This window comes from Calonectris borealis, unplaced genomic scaffold (genome assembly GCF_964195595.1).
Source record: "Calonectris borealis unplaced genomic scaffold, bCalBor7.hap1.2 HAP1_SCAFFOLD_59, whole genome shotgun sequence".
Classification (NCBI taxonomy): Eukaryota; Metazoa; Chordata; class Aves; order Procellariiformes; family Procellariidae; genus Calonectris; species Calonectris borealis.
In genome coordinates, this window is record NW_027441465.1 from 250,118 (window position 1) to 269,712 (window position 19,595).

At 41.5% G+C, this 19,595-nt stretch overlaps 1 protein-coding gene across 1 annotated transcript; it reads left to right on the forward strand.

Moving 5' to 3' along the window:
* Positions 1 to 5,487: 5,487 nt before the first annotated feature.
* On the forward strand, positions 5,488 to 16,263 carry LOC142076505 (butyrophilin subfamily 3 member A2-like). The gene is made up of 8 exons (XM_075138787.1): positions 5,488 to 5,560; positions 7,269 to 7,625; positions 8,361 to 8,645; positions 10,104 to 10,202; positions 10,620 to 10,646; positions 14,714 to 14,734; positions 14,917 to 14,943; positions 15,438 to 16,263. Exons 1-8 carry the CDS (start codon positions 5,488 to 5,490, stop codon positions 15,986 to 15,988), a joined length of 1,440 nt encoding a protein of 479 aa, XP_074994888.1. The 3' UTR covers positions 15,989 to 16,263.
* Positions 16,264 to 19,595: the final 3,332 nt, after the last annotated feature.

Sequence of the window (19,595 nt, forward strand, 5' to 3'; positions counted from 1 at the left end):
TATTCCAAGACAATTAATCTATGTAGTGGGGCTACAGTCATAATCTATTTCTCTGAAGTAACTGCAGAGCTGGAATTCTTGAGCCAGCTGAAATGCTGTCTGGGAAAATAAAATAAAATAAAATAAAATAAAATAAAATAAAATAAAATAAAATAAAATAAAATACCATAGCATAGCATAGCATAGCATACCCTACCCTACCCTAACCTCCTAGGAACCTCCACTGGCACATTTGATACAAAGAGAAAGGGTGTCTCCACTTTTTCTTTTTTCACCAGGACCTCTGGTATTGGTGCATTTGTGTTAAATCCTACAAATCACATAGCAAAGGAGGCTTTTGAAGGAGCATGAAATAGTTTTGCAAGATGGTCTTTCCAGAGACAAAACTGAAGAAAGCATGGAGGAGATTGCTTGAAAATGGTCAGGAACTTAGAAAGAGGTATTGCTTTCACTGGTTGTACTGTAAGAAAAAGCTGTAAATGGTAACTTTTTTTCCTAAAAAATAACTCCTCTGCTGCGGAAAAGAAAGTACTGTTTTACTGTCTCGTTAACTGAAGGGATTGGTTATTTGCTAATTATTGTGCAGTTGCAGTTCTCTTACAAAACCAGACAGTTCATATTTTCAGAAGCATGCCTAGATTAGGCTCATATTAGATAATACCAAAAGAGCACTGGGGGGAGCACAACTGGCCAATGCGGTATTCTATACCATGTGACATCATGCTCAGTATAAAAACCGGAGGGGGGAACAGGGCTCGCCCCTCGTTCGTGACACGCAGTCGGTGGTTGGTGAGCAGTTGCATTGTGCATTGCCTGCTTTGTGTATTCTGTTATTGTTGTTGTTCTCATTGTTATTATTACTGTTCTACTTTGTTTTATTTCAATTATTAAACTGTTTTTATCTCAACCAGGGAGTTTTCCTACTTGTGCCCTCCCGATTCTCTCCCCCATCCCACCGGGGGGGGGGTGATCGAGCGGCTGCGTGGGGTTTATTTGCTGGCTAGGGTTAAACCATGACAGTCCTTTTGGCGCCAAACATGGGGCAGCGAAGGGTTGAGATAACGACAGATTAATTAGAGCATATTAAGGAATTTATATCTGTTAACATATTAATTTGTTCTGCACCATGATCCTGTTTTTGCTGTACCTGTTAAAGATTGGAGTTGGGTTTTGTAGTCTGCTGTGCTCTGCAGTGATTAATGATGTTTTGCCTGGGAGATTTGTTACTAAAACGCTGGCATTGGGGGTTATTTGGTATTTGGGATTCGTAATGAAGCCGTTACTGTATTTTGGGTACCACCTCATGGAGACCATTGGCAATTATACCTTTTCCTCTGAGAGATTTTTTATGGAGGAAATAGAGAATGGCACGCTTGCTACCTTCCTCTATGATGTCGTCTCCTTTGTTAAAATAACTTGTCAGTACCTTGAACATCCCTGGGTAGTTAAGATACATCTATTGGTGCTCCTTGGGAATCTTGTTGTGGTTTTATCCAAGGTTAGTAAGCAATTTAAGAATGTCCTCCAGAGATCTGCCCCAAGGTTGGATAGTTATGAGTGGCAGGGCGAGTGGGATAGCATGGGCAAATGCCTAGGACGGTTGGCCCATGACACTTCAGGTCATCAAGGAAGAGATGCAACATACAGATGGGCTCGTGATTGAGGGGTAGACTTGACCATGGACGCTATTGCACAGGTTATCCATGAATGTGAAACGTGCGCTGCAATCAAGCAAGCCAAGCGAGTAAAGCCTCTTTGGTATGGGGGACGATGGTTGAAATATAAATATGGGGAGGCCTGGCAGATTGATTATATCACACTCCCACAAACCCGACAGGGCAAGCGCTATGTGCTCACCGTGGTGGAAGTAACCACAGGATGGCTGGGAACATATCCCGTGCCCCATGCCACCGCCCGGAACACCATCCTGGGCCTTGAAAAGCAAATCCTGTGGCGACATGGCACCCCAGAAAGAATTGAGTCGGACAACGGGACTCATTTCCGAAACACCCTCATAGACACCTGGGCCAAAGAACCTGGCATTGAGTGGGTCTATCACATCCCCTGCCATGCACCAGCCTCCGGGAAAATCGAACGATACAACGGGCTGTTAAAGACAACACTGAGGGCAATGGGTGGTGGGACATTCAAGCATTGGGACACACATTTAGCAAAAGCCACCTGGTTAGTCAACACTAGGGGGTCTGTTAATCGAGCTGGCCCTGCCCAGTCCAAACCCTTACGTACTGTGGAGGGGGATAAAGTCCCTGTCGTGCATATGAGAAATATGCTGGGGAAGACAGTCTGGGTTACTCCTGCCTCTGGCAAGGGAAAACCCATCCGTGGGATTGCTTTTGCTCAGGGACCTGGGTGCACTTGGTGGGTGATGCGAAAGGATGGGCAAGTCCGGTGTGTACCTCAAGGGGATTTGATTTTGGGTGAAAATAGCCAATGAACTGGATTGTATGATGTTAGTTACTATATAATACTGTATGTCATCACTTTTATGGTTACCATATGCCATATTAACAGTATTACAGTAAGAATCACCCATATTAATGTAGAATGAACTCCGATGAAACCGAGAAAAGTGCAATGATGATAGAACCGGACGAGTGCCCAGAACTGGCCTCCGCATGCAAGAGCCCAACACCACACACCACCTCTCCTGCCCTGAAAGACTGTTAGAACAGATGGAACCCAAAGTCATGGACTAAATGAACTCAACGGACGTTTTAGAGGGATGGCCCATGGACTAAGGGAATGATATCTCTGTGTGTGTATATATCAAAGGGCAGGAAAAGTACTGGTGACTAATTGGAATGTATTGGAAAATGAGAGACCTGGGCATGATGTAGATGGTATAGAATAAGGGGTGGATATTGTCCTGGTTCCGGCTGGGACAGGGTTAACTTTCTTCCCAGTAGCTTGGGGGTGTGCTGTGTTTTGGGTTTAGTGAGAAAGGAGCGTTGATGGCCCATTGATGCTTTGGCTGTTGCTGGGTGGTGCTTGCACTGGGGAAGGGGAGCACAGCCGGGGTGGTGGACCCAGCTGGCCAATGGGGTATTCTATACCATGTAACATCATGCTCAATATAAAAACCAGGTGTGTGTGTGGGCTCGGCCCCCGTTCGTGACACGCGGTCGGCGGTCAGTGAGCAGTTGCATTGTGCATTGCCTGCTTTGTATAGTCTGTTATTGTTGTTGTTCTCATTGTTATTATTACTGTTCTACTTCGTTTTATTTCAATTATTAAACTGTTTTTATCTCAACCCGGGAGTTTTCCTACTTGTGCCCTCCCGATTCTCTCCCCCATCCCACCAGAGGAGGGGGTAAGCGAGCGGCTGCGTGGGGTTTATTTGCTGGCTGGGGTTAAACCACGACACTAATACATAAATAAAGCTGGTGTAATTGAATCATAAGGTCTTGCACTTTAAAGTTCTAAATTGCACAATTTCTAAATTTCTATGGTTTCCTACTTGGTCTCTGTCTTGTATACTCGTATTTCTAACTTCAAATCATCTAAGTGGGTAATGGGCTCATGCAACACCCTATTTTGGTTTCTCTACCTCCCATTCATGCCGTTTTCTCAGTTTTATTTAATTGTCGGAAAGCCATACTAGAAAATGAGTTGCACTGCACGGGTACAAAAGGATTTGAAACATAATCCTCTTGCTGTACTTTGGATCTAGGTGTGTAGGAAAATCAAGCCATTGGATATCTTCCACTATAGGTTGTTGGTATCCACAGGTATTGGCTGGAATATTGCACCCAAGGACAAAAAATTGCTCATGGTGAAAGTTCAGGTTTTAATACTTAGAAACTTTAGTGAAGAAATTAGTGGAGTCTATTCCCTCTATAGATATGGAAAAAGAAAGTACAAATGCTCAGGTAATACAAGCCAAAGGTTCCTTCCTTCCATAATCCATGCTGAATTTAAAATGGATACTTTGGATCTTGCTATTCAGGTAAGGAATTAAAATCTGGCTGAAACAGGATTGTGAATGATTAGGTTTTTGAAGGGGTTTGCATTAACGTTAGGTGGGTGGTTTGCTATTTACAGCCCCCAGGGAATGATTCCAGTTTGGAATTAAAGAGGCTTCTTTCTTGCCTGGATCAGTGGGAATACGTTACTGTCATTTGAGGGTGCCATTCTAACGAATTTAAGTTTCTTTTTATTTACTTTTTATTTACTGCCTTAATGTAACGAATAAAACAGTCTGCTTGCATAAGAGTGGATAATGCCTAAATCTGATCTATGATTTTGATTTTGAATCAGATGCTACCTGCTAGCAACCTTTATTAAAGAGATTAGTCACTGCAATAAATTGTTATTTACTAGGTTGCTTGAAGGAGATAGTTTCCTGAAACTGTTGTGGTGGATGGGGTTGGTTTGAGGACTGCAACGGGCCGATTCTGAAACATATTTCCACTTATGAAAGCAAATTTATTTGCTCTTTTTGTGTCAGAAATATAGATTTGTTATGTGTTTGTCTGGTAGGCATATATCAATATGACTTATTATATATGCGGTGACACAGATAATCTTAATTAATGAAATATAACTCAGGTATAAATTTATTCTGTAGATAATCAAGATAAAGGATACAGATTTTTACATTCATGTATGTGCAAGCAATAAATCTTTGCTAAATTTTCCAGCTGGTGAATGGTGCAAATCCATGGCATTTATTTTCTGTCTTTCCCTTTTTAAAAATATTTTTTGGCCTGTGTCTGAGACCCCTAGCTTTATTTGGAGGAGTGTAAAACAGAAATAGATCGAAAGCAAGACAAACAGGCTCTGTACCTTTGCTGCAGTTTTTAATCCTTTTTATTCTTCCTTCATTCACTCTAGATCTTGGAGAAGCTAGCTTTGCGTTTGGGTGAATTTTTGAAGATCCTTTCTAGAAATCCTAGCTTCTTCCTCCAACTAAAAACAAGCAAGTATGAGTAAGAGAAACAACAAATGGAATCTCAGTGCACAGTAGATGCTTTCTAGCAGGACTTGGAAATGAATGAGCTTTTTAAAGAGTTCTGTCTGTCTCATGGGCTCACCTGCCTGAATTTAGACACATCCTATTGGATTTAGATTTAGCCTCACATCATCTAGAAAAATGCTGCTATCCTGGCTAGAACTTTCCTGAACACTCTCTCATGGACACTTGGGGACCAGGCCTGTGAAATGTTCTTAAGGTCCAATATAGTGTTCTTCCTAGTCTCTCGGAAATAACTCTCTAAGACATAAGTCTTAGAATCACAACTTAATTGACTTCCATTAAAAACAGCTTATTCTGTTACCTTCCTAATTTCACTCGAAGGTACCTAAACACCTCGAGGATTTGTCCTTGTGTCACTCCGTATACAGCGATATATAGGGAAATGTATGGCTCTAGTTTGATTCTCTCTTCCCATTTTCTGTTCTGTGCTTGAAAAGATTACAGGAATCCAGTAAGATTTGCTTATTGATGTCTTACAAAACTGCAAGGCGATGGGTTCCAGATATCAGCAGGCGACAACTCTTCACATCATTATTTTTCTACAGATAATTAATTCAGTCACAGGTAAATCTAGGTTTTGTTCTAATCCCAATTTGATTTAAAATGATATCTAATTTCCAGAGCTAGTGGATAGATCTAGAAGTAAAAAAAAAAAAAATATGTAGATTTTGTGGGGTTTTTTTGGCACTGCATATTTTATTTGCAACATATTCATAGCAATACCTATTTTTCTTATATATATAGCAGACGCTCACTATTCCCTCCACTCATTGTCTGAAGCCAGAATCAAACAGTAGCATTATATGAAATCTTAATATGCTTCAATCATGCAGATGGCACAAGGCCTAGGCAATACTAAAGCCTCACTTAAACCTTCAACATGGGATTATAAATAGATTCACAGACCCCTGATGACTGTTCTTCAGGGAGCTTCCTTTCCCATTTTTGAAGTCATTTTTCAGCTTGGCTGACCCTGTCACTTTATCATGCTGAGAAAGCCTAGGTTCCTTTTTGTATCTCCCACTTTAGAGTAGTGAACTGAATGGGAAAGTAAGCTCTGTAAAAGGCCATTAGTATTTTTGCTGTTAAACCTAAACACTAAGCTTGTCCTTTTTCACTAATGACCATTTTGCAACAAGTAGCCTGCAGTTGAAATGAAATGTACTTACTGTGGTGTGTTTCATCGTTGAATGTACCCGTCCTAGTGAAAAGATTATGGACGTCTGAAATTGGGTAGGCAAAATCCTGCCTTTGTGAGTTCCAGCTTTATAAAATGAGCTAGCTTTTCTGCATGATAGACATGCCATTTCTATGCCTGAAACAGTCTACAGACTGAGCTCAGTATTCTCAGCAGCATCTCCCTGAGGTTACACTATGTTCTTAGGTTAAGTGGTAATGGTGAAGGATGGCAGAGGATGGCAGGGGTCTTCAGTTACAAAACTGTGTTTGTATATGCTCATATGGACCCACAGAGATGTGATCTGATTACTGTCACAGGATATCTTCCTCTCCAATCCTCCTGTCCCATCAATCTATGCCTGGTAAACTAGCCTTTACAATGGGAGATTATGGAACTTGCTCTTGAGATAACATCCTGGTCCAGAGCATTTTCTGATTTATTGATTTTTACCAGAGCAGAATAGCTCCTTTTTCTTGCATTCACATACCTGTATGTATTCCAGTTTCCTATAGGAAGTGCTAATGAGAACATTTGTGACAGTACTGAGTCCAGCTCTGGAGTCCTCAGCACAAGAAAGACAAAGACCTGTTGGAGCAGGTCCAGAGGAGGGCCACGAAAATGATCAGAGGGATGGAACACCTCTTCTGTGAGGAAAGGCTGAGAGAGTTGGGGTTGTTCAGCCTGGAGAAGAGAAGGCTTCAGGGAGACCTTTTTGTGGCCTTTCAATACTTAAAGGTGGCTTATAAGAAAGATGGGGACAGATTTTTTAGGGCCTGTTGTGATAGGGCAAGGGGTAACGGTTTTAAACTAAAAGAGGGTAGATTTAGACTAGATAGAAGGAAGACAATTTTTACAATGAGGATGGTGAAACACTGGAACAGGTTGCCCTGAGAGGTGGTAGATGCCCCAACCCTGGGAACATTCAGGGTCAGCTTGGACAGGGCTCTGAGCAACCTGATCTAGTTGAAGATGTCCCTGCTCATTGCAGGGGGGGTTGGACTAGATGACCTTTAAAGGTCCCTTCCAACCCAAACTATTCTATGATTCTATGATTCTATGACAGGTAAGATTTACATCTATATCTTCTTGCAGGCCAGTATAAAATTATTCCTCCTGACAAGCCTGTCACTGGAGTCATTGGAAAAGGAGTCATCCTGCCCTGTCAGCTGAAAGTTAAGATAAAACCTGAGAGACTTTCTGTTCAGTGGATATTTACTGGAAACTCAAAAAAAATGGATGTCACCATTTATGATGGAAAAAATACACACAATCCAGTTCATGAGGACAAGACATACCAGGGCAGGACAAATTTTTTTCCATCTGAATTTAATAAGGGAAACGTGTCTCTTCACCTGAAAAATGTCATGCTCTCGGATAAAGGGAAATACACCTGCAGTGTCTTTTTTGAGAATTGGTATGATGAAGTGGTGGTTGACCTGGAGGTGGCAGGTGAGTGGAATGGCAGGCATTTGCTACTTCTTCCTCAGTCCAGTTGCATAACATCAGAAAGGTCTATGGGGTACCAATGGGTTGAATTCATCTCACTTGCTCTTAGCCATGTGAAAGACCAGCCTCTGCTATAGCTTAGGCTACCTCTATTGCCAGCAGACTCTGAGTAACCATAGCTGTCTTTTTGCCAAGCCTTACAGAGGAACTGTAGGCAGCATCTTAGCGTTAAAACATTTAAAGGTAGGAGAGAGATGGATCCTATGGTAAAACAAGCTTGTTTTTGCAAAGGTGAAGCAACTGAATCCTCACTGAAACTGCATTTGGCACTGCAACCCGTTTCTTGTGCTCTTGCCCTAACATCATCTCATTTTCTGTCCAATATTCCAATTTTCATCTATTCATGGTGTCCAACGTTGTTTTACCAACAAATTTCCAGTCAGTGCCATGCTACTTTATTTTAATTCCAATTGTTCGTGGAGGTAACAAAAAACAGTCCAAAGATCTGTCTCTATCAGGACTGTAAAAGGGAGATTACGTACGTAAAATGTCCCATTTTAATGTAACACAGGAAGAGCTATTTACTAGCAATTTAATGAGAACTAAAATTTCAAATCTGATGAATTTACACACTGTGTTTATAGATAAATCTGGGGAAGACCTTCCTACCATGTACTGTTTAGTGAGAGAATATCTTGTTTCCTGTTTGTTGGAGCTTGTTTGTTTGCTGCTCTATAGCTAAAGGTGATGAGTCTTCTGTTTTCCTGGATGGTCATGTGGGTCAGGGCATCGGCCTCACCTGCAAGTCACAGGGATGGTTTCCAGAGCCCAAAGCAGTTTGGCTGAACAGTAAGGGACAGGCACGGAAGGAGGAAGTGACCACCCAAAGCACAAAGACTTCTTCAGGAGTCTTTGATATTGTAAGTTCCATGAATCTCGAACCAGGATCTGACAAGGAAGTCTCCTGCAGAGTAGTCAATGACCTACTCAACACAATGTGTGAATCCCGAGTCCTGATTTCAGGTGAGTGACCTCCAGGATCAATTGCTGTCAGGACCAGTTGGTAGGCTGCTGTCCGTTGTCTCTCCATTGACCCTGGAGTGATCCTGGACACCCAGCCCAAACACAAACGACTAGTGTTTAGATGGATGACATGATAAGAAGTCCACCTTTATGTGTTAGATTACTTGTTACATTCAAGATACATCTTAGCTATAAATACTAATGCAGAGCTCTTGTTAGCTGCCACCTGAGAGCACTGTGCCAGTTTGGAGAGGGAAGGATTTAAAAGTGCCAATGGGGAGAACAAAGGTCCTACAATGCTGCCAGGGTACCCAGCACAATGACCTGAGACAGCTGGAATATGCTGATAGGAAATGCTGAATGTCTGCACCCATCCCCTTCTCTCTCCCTAACGCCACCATGATTACTCTGAGCTTCAGCATGTGCCTCCCTTTAGATGATTCCTGATGTGGAAAGTAGGCAATTTTATTTCAAAAAGGGAAGAGGGGGATCCTTTTTTCCCATCTGAAATGCCACTGAAGACAGTTCTTTGCTGAAAACTTCATCTTGTGGTTGAACAGCAAATACTGTCCTCAGAGATGGGCTGCTCAGCACATATACCTCATAAAGAGGTAGCTTCTCCAAATGTAGAATCATAGAATCATTAAGGTTGGAAAAGACCTCTAAGATCATCGAGTCCAACCATCAACTCCACACCATGATGACCACTAAACCATGTCCCTAAGCGCCTCATCTACACGTCTTTTAAATACTTCCAGGGATGGTGGCTCAACCACTTCCCTGGGCAGCCTGTTCCAAGGCCTGACCACTCTTTCAGTAAAGAAATTTTTTCTTGTAGAGCGCGATGAGGTCTCCCCTCAGCCTCCTCTTCTCCAGACTAAACAGCCCCAGTTCCCTCAGCCGCTCCCCATCAGACTTGTGCTCCAGGCCCTTCCCCAGCTTCGTTGCCCTCTTCTGGACATGCTCCAGCACCTCCATGTCCTTCTTGTAGTGAGGGGCCCAGAACTGAACACAGGATTCGAGGTGCGGCCTCACCAGTGCCGAGTACAGGGGCACGATCACCTCCCTGCTCCTGCTGGCCACACTATTCCTGATACAGGCCAGGATGCCACTGGCCTTCTTGGCCACCTGGGCACACTGCTGGCTCATGTTCAGCCGGCTGCCTCTACCCATGGCAGTCTGAGTCTGAATGAGTCTGTGTAGTGTATGAGCACAGTTTGATTGCCTGTACGTAGGCATCTAATACTATCTCTGATGGCCTGGAATAGCTGACAGCGCAGCACATGGATGTTTTGGGATTCAGGGGAGACCCACAACCTTCAGGGGTGGCAGGAGGAGGCCGTAAAGGATACATTACAGCAAATAAAATGGCACTAGATGCATATGCTTTGGCCACTGGAGCCTCTCTTAGCTGTTTCAGAAACATTCAGTGAAGGTGACACCATTTATATTTTACAGATGTCTTCTTTCCTTCCACTTCACCTTGGATGACGGCCTTCCTTGTAATTTTATTTCTTAATATATCTGTTACTGCTGCTATAGGTTATAAACTAAACCGTAAGTATTTCCACCTACAACAGTTGATACGGAAGTTTTCACCTACAATGCAAAACACAGTTAATGACATAAAACGTAAATAACATTTTGACATCAGATTCAGAAAGAAACATAAAGGAATGAGAGGGAGACAGAAAAAATTAACAGATGTATAGTTAAAAGTAGAGTATGGGTGGGGGCTGCATGTGTGTGAATGCACAGAACATCTTTTACAAGAGGTCACTACTATGAGATGCCATTGTGTATGATCACAGATATTTACAGGCACAGAATATGATTTTAGCTTTTAGAATAGTGGATTCTTGAAAAAAATTCTCATTTTAAAATGAGAAATTTTGAAATCATGCTTCAATATTCTCAATAGACACCTTGTTTAAAAATTGAAAAAAATTCTAAAAGTTTCTTTGTTTTTTCCAGGTAGTTTTAGACAATCTCGTAAAGAAGGTGAGTCATGAAGAAGCTAAATATAAACCCATATGACCGTATTTTAGGAGAAAAGTTCATGTTTCTGTACCAGCAACAGTCTCGGAAGCAGTTTTATAGGTGTGATAATAACACAGGCATGATCAATATTTAAGTATTTCAATTTTGCAGAGCATCAAGGTAATGTGGGGGTATTTGGACACTGCTCAGCTCTGACTACTGCCACTGCTGCTTAAGCAGGGAGCTTTGCTTCTTTCACTCGTAGGCAGATCTCGTTGTGAGCACAGTTAAATTGGGGTAGTCTCCTGCTGCATAGACTCCAATACAACAATACAGTCAATGGCTTCTGTTGTTCCAGAGCTCACTCAACTGTTCCTCAGGACAAGAATAAAAAAAAAAAAATATACTGAAATGTCAACATCAGCTGAGGAATTCAATACAAAGGTGTTTTATCTGTCTACCTATTTGCATGTGGAAGTTTTCCTTGCCTCTAGCACTTCTCCAGATGTGAGGTTATAGAGGGGCTTTGTCAGTAAATGGTTGGTGTTTCAGTAGCTCTTTTTTCTTCAGGTATTTCTAAAGTCTTCTGGTATTGAAATAAATCTCTGTTAAAATGACTTAGTTTTTCTATAGAACTGATGGGTTCAACTTTCAACTACCATTCCATAATAATATACCATTATATATGACTGGTATAATTTTTTTTTTTTTTTTGAGATATGGAATAATTAATATTGCAATTTTTTTTTTCCCCAGTAAGACTGAGGAAGAGCATAGTAACAGGTAAATGCTCCTTGAAAACTGTGAGGATATCTTGAAAACATAAAATCAAAGGCATTGTTCTAGGGCATTTTGATTTCTTGGACATGAATCTCTAAAGTAGCAGTCCTTATCGGCATAAAGGATTCAATGACAATTGGTCACATTGTCCTTTATAATTAAAAAGTATTGACCCCTCCATAGGTAGCCTGAAGTAGAGTAAATCACTCAGGGCAATCCTCTGATGCAAGATGGTGAACAGACTGATACACAGTGATCTAGTACGATTGCACTAATATATTGAGGTATAACCTTACCAATGCTGTAGTTGCTCTGAAAATGCCGTTATTCTATGCCAGGTTTATTTTCCATTTTTTGCATGGCTGGATCACAGTAATCCATGTATTCTGATCTTTTGCCTCCTCTGTTTTAAGCTGCTAATAATTCCCAAGATTATTAGAGAAAAATAAAATTAAATACCAAGCCTTGAGCTGTTTACTCTTAAATTGCACCCCATGGCTTTGACTCTGATCCTCTCATCCAGACAGTGTAGCCTGAAGAAACAATTCCTGTTGCAATTTCTGCAAATTCTGTGTGTGGTCAGCATATATTTCTTCTCAAATAATGATGACAGTAAACAAGACATAGTCTAGAGGAGCTCAGTTACCTCATTTTGGCCTTTCAACTTACCAGTGAGATTCAATTTATTTAAGTTTCTAAAATAATAGAAGTCAAGACCTGAGGGTCTTGTCTTCATAGTCAGCTAAGAGAAACAGGAACATTGAGAGAGAGATCAGATTTAAACTGTTTGAGAAAGCTATTATTGAGAAGGAGATTGGAGGGGGTGGTGGGGTGGGCTTCCTACATTGACTATAAGGGATCTACAAAGCAACTAGATGGGATGAGACATTCATCTTGTAGATACATAAAAGAGGTCGGATGAAGATCGTCTAACCTCTCTAGCTAGTTAAGGTCTCCTCCAAATTTCTGTGCTAATTTACCTGTTTGTTTATTTGACTTCATAATTCTCTGTGTAACTCAACCTTCTTTACCTCATCAAATAGATTAAGTTGATCATGGGTGGTCCTATGTTAATATACTATTGCAGTAAAAGAAACCAAAAGTATTCAAGAAAACATTGTAATTAAACTTTTAAAATCTGATACTGAAACTTATACATTAATAATCATGTAAAATTTATTTCAGAAAAAGAACTTTTGAAGACAAAAGTAGGTAAGAATATAGTTTTCTTGTTCCTTTTAGTACTTCTGGGGTACATGCTATTTACAGCCCCAAAAAAGCAAACAAAATGTAGATTTTTATATGAATTACTTCTGGATATGTCTGTTCCCTTTAACAAACATTTTTATGACCTGTTTTCATGTTTGATTATAAATTAAAATATGATCAATTTCCCAATAACTTGTTGGAGCTTTAGTAATTGAGGACAATGAAAAAATTTTAAAAGTTCATCTCATCATTTTTAACTTCTAAATTAAACCAGCTGGCCAGCCAGTAATGTTTTTTTTCCCTTCCCCCTTCCTTTTTTTGTTTTGTTTGTTGATCAACTTAGAATCAAAGAAGAAAACCAACAATGGAGGTAAATATAGTTCTACAATTAAAACAATGTTAATCAACTCTTACAAGTAGGTATGTATGAGAGAATGAAAATAAGCTACTTCATAAACTAGCATAGCAGCTTGCCTTTATTCAAATGATTGTCACTTTTATTTCATTTTTAGTCACCGCTAAAATATATTATTTAGTGTGGCTCTGTTTCTAAGAGACTTGTGATACTTTTCTGCTTCTGAGTAACCTCTCTGCCTGGAGTCTTGCTGACTGTACTGAGATTTCTTGAAGCTCTGACTTACTGCTCCTGTTCTTTTTCAGTTTCTAGTCATATTATTCAAACAGCTGTAACAAAGCCAAAAAGGTACAGCTCAGACTCTGTATCCTGAGAAATACTGGCTTGGATGTTTAGCTACATACAAATAAGTACTAAGGAAAATATTATGTCATGCCTCCCCCTCTCTTCCTGCTTCATCCCTCAACTGAGATACCCACCTGGAGAGGTCACATATAGCAAAGACCCTCCCAGAGGTCAACTCCTTTTGGATCAGTAGGCCTCTTGAACCCCAGGCAGGAGACTTTAGGGCATCTCAAATAACATGAGGCAGCTTGTGCCTATGAATAGACAGTAGACAACTTAAGCCACCATAAGGAGGATACTATCAGTGCCATCTATATTGATCAGCAATATCGCTAATTGCATCTAGAGAACTCAAAAATAGACACCTGCATTTGGTCACTTGAGCCTGTATACCGAACTATTTTGACTATGTTCATTTGGGTTGAAATTCAGCTGTTTGTACTAGGATATCTAGATTCTGCTGAGATGCCATGAGTTTCCTGCCCAGGGCACACCATTTCAGACAGCACTGGAGGTGTACAATGAAGGGAAGAGGGGCAAGAAAAAAAAAAAAAGAGTGCCATAACTCTAGAGCATAGAAACAGTGCAGTATAGTTGTGTTAATTTACACCTGACTTTTATCCACAACATACGCTTTTAAGAATTTAAGTTAACAAGTTTTCACATGGCAAATTTTAAAGGAAAAAATCATTTCAGTATTTGCACAGCTATAGAATTATTTCCTTCAGATCTCACCTCTTAATTTTTATCTCCTCAAGTTTTTATTTCACTTATTATTCTTTTACAGTAATGTTTGAAAATAGACAACGCCTCGGTAAGAAAACATCTTGTATAAATCTTACATTTTTATAAACCTCATAAAAAAAAAAAACAAGTGTTCAGATGAGCCTGACTTATGCCATCTGTGAGGGTGAAGCCAACGTAAATGTCTCCTCACAGTGAGGTTCAGTTTTCTTCTTCAAGAGATTTGCCACACAGCTTGCTTTAAGACCTCTCTGGACTATGAATAATCCTCCTTGCCAGAAGCTTTTCTTACCTAAAAATTACACCAAAGCTACATGCACCTATGTTGCATCATGTGTTTTTTCCTTACAAATCACATCCACCTGAATGATTACAATGACAGCAAAGAAATTAATTTTTTTCCACACAGCCCAACTGGCTGACTTAATGTCCTCTAAAATGCTTATTAAATGTTAACAAGTGCAGACCTTCCCTAGAGCCCCAGTTTGTGTCCCTCATCTTGCAACAAAGTCTCAAAAATTTAAATCACACCAATTAAAAAAAGTCCTCATACTGACTCATGGCATTGCTTGATCTTCTATTGTTTGGGATTGTCCAACTTTGAAAAAACCCTCACAAAATAAGTGTTAATAACTAGAACATCTTTCCCTTTCAGAGCGACTCAAAGCTGAGCTGGGTAAGCAGTTTAAAAATTTGATTTTTTGATATATGTACTGGTGCATTAAGTAAAGTCAACCCTGGGGCAGAATCACAGTAATGACAATAATTGCACATCAATAGACAGAAATACTGTAGGTTGACAAGCATCTAACTGCGTAATAGATTCATAAAACACTACTCTCTGTTTCCTTTCTGTAGATTTCTGGGAAGCCAGAAGCCACGCAGGTAAGCTGGCAGGAGGAAGGGTGTGAAAATGCAGTGGCCATCTGTCCAAGCCACCCTGAAATGACAATGCCATGATTTTAGAGATACACCAACTGAGCTGGAGTCACAGGAGTATGCCTGGCTTGGTTAACAGGAAATGAGGCCGGGATGTGGCAGTTGGGAAGACCGAGAAAAGGAGTTGCTGAAAGGTGTCAAAATCTGGGGTGGGGTGTGGACACAGTTCCGGAGAGGGCAGATGGCCGTATGGAAAAGAGAAAGAGAGATTTATTGTAAAGCGTGTGGACTTGCGCACTGAGAGAGGACATAGCTGTGACAGCTCCAAGGTGCCTCTCGGTTCATCAGTGGTTGCATGCCCTGTTCTGGGGAATGTTTAAATTCTTTGTTGAATCGCAGCAGGACCGCTCAGACCCTCGAATGCTTCAACGCATAGCCCCATGCAGAGAGAGGTCCCTGAGCCACTCTGCTCATTGGATGATTCTCATTTTCACCTCCAGTTCCCATTACTGTGAATCCTGACTGCCGAGTCCTGGAGCTCCAGGTGCCAGCGGCTCCAGATGTGGAGAGCAACGCGTCTGAACCTGCTGGCCCAAACGCTCCCTCCACAGTCCCTGTCCTGGTGGGGACGGAAGGGTTTGCAGCTGGGAAACGCTACTGGGAGGTGGAGGTGGACCAGCAGCAGGACTGGGTGCTGGGAGTGGTGAGGGAGAAAGGGAGACAGGAGGAGGAAGGGCTCCTTCCTGGGGAGGACTACTGGGCTGTACACAGGTCCCAGGGAGAGATTTTCTCTAGCGAAGGACACCGCAGGATTGAGAAGCAGCAGATGAGTAATTCAGTGATTGGTGTGCTTCTGGACTTGGAAGAAGGGCAAGTGAACTTTTATGAAGCAAAGCAGATGGGTGTCCTGGTGAGAATGCCTCTAAGGCTTGGAAAGGAACCTGCAGACATGTTTTACCCATTTCTATCCAAAAGAGAAGGGACACTCACACCTCTTATCCAGCCAGTCTTAATCCCTGTCCCATTAAAGCTTCTTGAAGTAGAACTATGAGATCTTACAGATTAGGGAAAGAGTTCAGTGGAAAGAAGAAGGGAAAAGTTAGATCTCAGACATCAGTAATGTAAAAATAAATAAGAAGAAACCTGAGGCTAAAACTGAGGAAAAAAAGTTGAGAAAAGACAAAATAATCAATTAGTTGAAAGAAGGTTGCGATCAGATTCACAAAACCCCAGGCAGGAGTCTGAGTTCCCATTACAGGTCATATAAATCTTATCAGTACAGCAATGGTTTCAGTTGCTTGAAGATAGAATTGTAATTTAGGTGATGTTATAAAACCTGTCTTTCCTCCTCTAGGCAACATGACTTGTACTCCATGTTCTGTATTTATGTTAGGTTGAATGTCATCCCTAAAGTTAGGCAAGCCAAATTCTGCCATTCTTGTATCAAGAAATGAAATAAACGTATTTTAAAGGAAAAGAGTGGTGTTTTGAAAACTTTTCTTTTAAACTTTAAGCTTATTGGAAAATTTATGGTCAGAAAAAGAGTTAAAAGAGAGGTGGTGTTTTCCAAGCATGTGCTAAAATTTGGCCTGGTACTGAGCATACCTCATTTCTCTGCATCAATGTGGTGGGTTGACCCTGGCTACCAGCCAAGCACCAGCACAGATGCTCACTCCCTCCTCCTCCATCAGGACAGGGAGAGAAAACAGGAGGAACTGGAGGGAGAAAACTCATGGGTTAAAATAAAGACCAAGAAATCACTTATCAATTGCTGTCATGGGCAAAAGAGATTAGACTTGGGGAATTTAACTTAACTGGCAGAAATATTCAATTACTGGTTTGGGTATTGGGAAATGAAAAAAAGACAAACATTTGAGAAGCCTTAGCAGAGGCTCCCCTGCTTCTCTCAGGAGCTCTACTCTTGTTCTTAGTCCCTACCTGAGCTACGTACATTACAGCCCTGCCCATGCGTGCTCATCTACTCCACTGATGCAGATGCCGACCCTGACCCTGGTGCTTGACATTCCGCCTGCTTCATCCCTACACATCTGCCTAGCGATAACTGTTGGCTGACTCTGGTTATCATCACTGGACCTCCTCCACTGTGGCCGAGATCTTTGTTGGTGAGCACACAGCTACAGGCCTGCTTTGCCATCACCTTCAACTCTTGGCCGACTTACCCTTATGGGTCAGCCTGCCTTTGCTGCTCCCTGACGTGAGCAACGTAAGGTTCAGTCCCATGGAGTGACATAAAGTTAAAACTGGGGAAGCAGAAAACTTGCTGAGATGGGGGACTGAAGTTTTAGGAGGGATTTTAAAATAGTATTTGAGAGACATTGCCATGAAAAAGAGAGCAGTATTATATTGTGCAAAAAAGGTATGGATTGCAGTAATGGGCAGAATCTAACAGAGAAAGGACAGTGCTTTTGAGGAACGGTTGGAAGCATGTTCATACCATATGATCAGCAGTATCCTGAATCCAGTCTTGTTCTCCAGCCAGGTTTAACTCAGTGAGTTATGTGCTATTGCATAAGGCAGAAGCAGTAGATAGGATTTAAATAAATTATCTTAATCTGTTTCTTTACCTTGTTTTCTTTCTTTAGTAAACATAGTGTTCAGTAAGTGAATTGATGCACAGTTGAGAGGTGGGAAAATCAGCTCACTAGGCACCAGAAAGTTTGGTATAACTTTTCCAGATTTCACATGTTCAAATTAAGCTGCTGTTTTGCTAGTGATCCCTTTATATTGGAACCTGCCTTTCCTTGCCAATGGTTGAGTCCAGGCAGAAAGGTACATCCCACTTCCCCAAAGGTTGGGCACTGATGCTATATAACATGTTGAACTAATCTTCGAATGACAACGCTTACTTTTTAAAATTTTTTTTTAATCAACCATGGCTTAATGATGGTTGTGAAGGAGAGGAGATGAAAAATGGAGGTTTCTGCTACTCCTTCTATTTCCCTCTGATATCATGCTGCAAGAAGAAACACCTCAGCACAATGAGCTATACCACTCCTCTTTCCTTCCCAGAAAACTGCATGGCTGTCCAAAACCAATTCCAGTCAGCAAAAAACATGGCTTCACTGCAAAAAAAACCCTCTCCTTCCCTTCACTGCCTATCTTCACTTTAGTGCCTTTCATCTTTGCACCTAGCTGGCCTCAGGACCAATTGAAAAACAGATGGGTTAAAAAATTAACCATTAACCACTATGGGAGCAAAGAGCTTGCTTTCACCTGTACACCAAGGACGTGTCTCCTGTCTACAGTGCTCCCTCACCCCGTGACTGCCAGTCCTTTCTCCTCCTTCCATCCCTCCGTGACTCCCTTGCCTTCCCGAGGTGGAGAAACAGCAGCTGTGCCAGTTATCAGTGAAAGCATTTACAGTTCCTTCCACTTTGCTCTGAGATCCTGTGATGTTAGTGTCAAATAAACCTTTGTGACAAGTTTGCAGGGAATTATGCTTGCTATACCCAAGTTCCAAGAGAGTAAAACAATAGAAAAAAATCATTCTTCACAAAACCATTTTCAGTTCTGCTTGGCCACTCGGTAAACGCTGGCAGCAATAATGATGTGATGCTGAGGATGGCCACATCACACAGTCCCTTCATGTCAGCTTTCATCCCAACCCTCCCTGCAGCTTCAATGGACCAATCCAACCCCCAGCAGGTGGCAGTGAGCACCAGCAATGATTAACAACCATGCATTCATGCTGTAAGCTAGTTTAGGAAGCTGATCAGGTGGAGATGAAACTGTTCAGGGCTGGGTCCAGCTGCCTGAAATGGCTGCCTGCAAATGTCCTTGACCACCTGTGGTGGGGCAAAGGAGAAGGATGGAGATAGGATGCTGCCCCATTGGACCTGTTGTGTTGCTTTGAAACGGCACTCCAGGTCCCTCTCATGGATGCAGCCGAAATGGCTTGAAAGAATTGCAGCCAAGACCAAGCACTTAGCCTTTTACTTGTCTCTGTATTAATTATGAGGAAGCACTGGAAAGGACAATTATTTTGGTCATCTCAGTGAACCTGCTGGGAAAGGGGAATCTCTCTTTCAGCCCATTTTTTCCATTCATTCTTGCCATAAGCATGTTTATTCTGCCTGGTTTATTCTGACAGTTTGCACTGACTGCAAATCACAAATCCATGGACCTTTCCTTATATGGATTTTTTTTTTTTGGACTGCCTTTTTCCACAGCAAATATAATGCAGTATAAGGGCCTCATTGTGCTGGTGACAAAACAAGTCTATCAAGAGGAAAAATGAGTGACAAAGGGAAGGGTGGGCAGACTATAGAAGCCTGCAGAAACCTCAAACCACATACTGCCTTAAGAGTGACCTTTTTGTAAAAATCAGAAGTGCTGTTGAAGCAGTACATGTCAACCAGTAGGAAGTAGTGTCAAAGTTATCTCTGCCAGCAGCAGCTAGCCAGATGTTACCTTAACATTGGCCAGTTTATAAGCCTGTAGTGTTTGGTGTGAAAGCTACGTCTACCAGCAGCTGCGTATCATCCTTTGGCAGGTAATACTTTTAAGTAGCGAAGGACCAATTCACACACTCTGTATCTTTATTAGTCCCAAGATTAATTTTACAAATGCTACTAGGAATAATACCATTCAAGATGTCAGGAACAGTCTTGTTACGAATATTTAGGGGCAGCAACTAA

Excerpts from the sequence above, each read along its gene's own strand:
- LOC142076505 (XM_075138787.1), top strand. The coding sequence starts at position 5,488 with ATGGGTTCCAGATATCAGCAGGCGACAACTCTTCACATCATTATTTTT. Across the intron at positions 5,561-7,268 it reads GATAATTAATTCAGTCACAG|GCCAGTATAAAATTATTCCT; the intron begins GTAAATCTAGGT and ends ATCTTCTTGCAG. Across the intron at positions 10,203-10,619 it reads TATAGGTTATAAACTAAACC|GTAGTTTTAGACAATCTCGT; the intron begins GTAAGTATTTCC and ends TGTTTTTTCCAG.